The sequence below is a fragment of the Aplysia californica genome, unplaced genomic scaffold (assembly GCF_000002075.1).
Source record: "Aplysia californica isolate F4 #8 unplaced genomic scaffold, AplCal3.0 scaffold00530, whole genome shotgun sequence".
In the NCBI taxonomy this organism is placed as follows: domain Eukaryota; kingdom Metazoa; phylum Mollusca; class Gastropoda; order Aplysiida; family Aplysiidae; genus Aplysia; species Aplysia californica.
This window is the reverse complement of record NW_004797800.1, coordinates 509217-511291: the sequence shown is the minus strand read 5'-3', so window position 1 is coordinate 511291 and position 2075 is coordinate 509217. Positions and strand designations below refer to the sequence as shown.

The 2075-nt window shown below is 41.5% G+C and overlaps 1 protein-coding gene across 1 annotated transcript in view; it reads left to right on the top strand.

The window, feature by feature from the left end:
• LOC101856917 overlaps positions 1–1702 on the top strand; it is a 4799-nt gene extending 3097 nt beyond the window's left edge. Inside the window, exon 2 of the mRNA XM_005106390.2 lies at positions 1154–1702. Within this exon, the coding sequence (XP_005106447.1) occupies positions 1154–1578 (425 nt within the window). The 3' untranslated portion in view covers positions 1579–1702. The remainder of the gene's footprint in view (positions 1–1153) is intronic.
• The last annotated feature ends 373 nt before the right edge of the window (positions 1703–2075 follow it).

The following is a 2075-nucleotide window of genomic DNA, read 5'->3' as shown; positions in this document are numbered from 1 at the left end:
CTTCTTCTTCTTCTTCTTCTTCTTCTTCTTCTTCTTCTTCTTCTTCTTCTTCTACTTCTTCTATTACACCACCTGGAACTGTGACAACAAACAGCATGATTTGATTCTTTACTAAGAATCTAATCACCGCTAGCATACAAACGCAGCTACAGTAATTCTCAGACTGGAGTGACATAAGTAACTTACTGTACAACAAATGCAACAACGGAGACCACCTGTTGGTGATATTTTTAAAAAAAGGCTAGTAACAAGTTCCTTGCTTGGCTATGTTAAGTGAATTAAACTGAAGATTTTTTTCTTCTGCCTTCCATTTCCTTTACTCACTCTGTATCTGCACTACGAGAGCATGCTGCCAATCGAATTCATTAGATTTAGTCGGGGCCAGTAAATTGTTCTTTCAGGGATGAGACAAAACCTGCCATTTTAATTTCGGCACAATTCCACTAACCTTCAAATCAAAGGTCGCGAGTCGAATCGACCCGTATTGTGCCAAAACTGTATCTTTTGCCCCTTCGTGGGGAAAAAAAGTTATCCCTAACTCAGTTTGATTTAAATCCCATTGATAGTGTGCACTTGGTTCCACCAGAATTGACAAAGAAATTAAATTGTGACGTTCAGGGGAACCACTTATATTAAAAATCACAATTCACAAAAATTTTGTTAGCGACATTCACTTGAACGGACAATACAGGGAACAGGTGAAACCCAAGAGACTGCCATTGTTAGACAGCGAATAGTTCGTTTTTATCAATGAAATACGCAAATGAGGAGATAGATAATTTAGAGTTTAAACTATCCACAGACAGAGTCAACTACAAAAAGACATAGAGCCATACATACACGTTTAGTTATTTAAATGTCTAGATTTTGCATCAATATTACACCTCAAAGTATCTTAGATACAAAATATAAATAAAACAGATAGGCGATTAAATGAAATAAACATGACTCAACGGAGACCAAAAAGTTTCAACACTTAACAAAGGATTTCAAACAAATTATAAAAAGAAAATAGAGCCAGTGATGCGAAACAATGTCTATTTTGTTTGAATTCGTGTCTTTTTCTTGTTGCACATAAATCAAGGCCCGTGAAAATCCACAAACGTATTCCCTCACACGAGACCAAACTCATTCGCCCTTTCCCCTCCCCCAGGTATTGCGTTTCTTTCCGCGGCTCTTCTGGTCGGAGCTGTCCTAGCACAAGACAACGACGAGGCTTCGGGCAGCCCACTCTGTGTGGACGGCTGCAGCGTGTTCTGCGAGACCATTGGCTCTTTATGCGTGGATATTCCTCCCCTGGTCAACTGTGCTTCCATCAAGGCCACCTGTAACGGTGTCTGCGGGCTGACCTGTGATTGCAACACCAAGTGCCTCGCCGGCTGTCAAAGTATGAGCGCCGAGTGCGAGGCCAAAGACGAAAACGGCCTCAGCCAGATCGTTTGCAAGGGTAAAGAGGCTGCCTGCACATCAGCCTGTCCTGCCACCTGTGCTGGTCAAGTCATCACCCAGGGCATCAAGCAAGCTTTGGGTCAAGTCTTTGCCAGTATGACCAAGCCGGCCGTAACAAAAGCCCCATAAACAACACAAGTCAAGCAGAGCCCCGGACAAAGACATGGACACGGGCCCCAGACATTAAATTGATTGGTCACAACTTACTTGTAATGTCAGTTGAAATCCAGAATGAAATCGAATGCAAAAAAAACAACCTTCGCTTTATGTCTTTCATTCAGTCACAATTTTCACGTTCACATAAAATATTGATGTCTTTGTCACATTAGATGTGGAAAATCAATCCAAACCTTAAGCAACCAGAACAGTTCCCTGTTCAGACATCCTTCCAGCAAACAGCGCTTGCTGGGATCCACTTCCAAGTCAAGACCATACCATCCAAGGCCACCCTTATCGGTGAACAAGTCTGATTCAACTTTTCATTTTCTGTCAATATAAATTTCACGTCAGACTTCTTCCAGTGTACTGATACAGAATGGCTTCATCATTTTTGACATCCTGTTAAAAAGAAACTACGGCAGCAAGCCTTGATTTTTTAAAATGGTAAGCTATAAACACACACACAC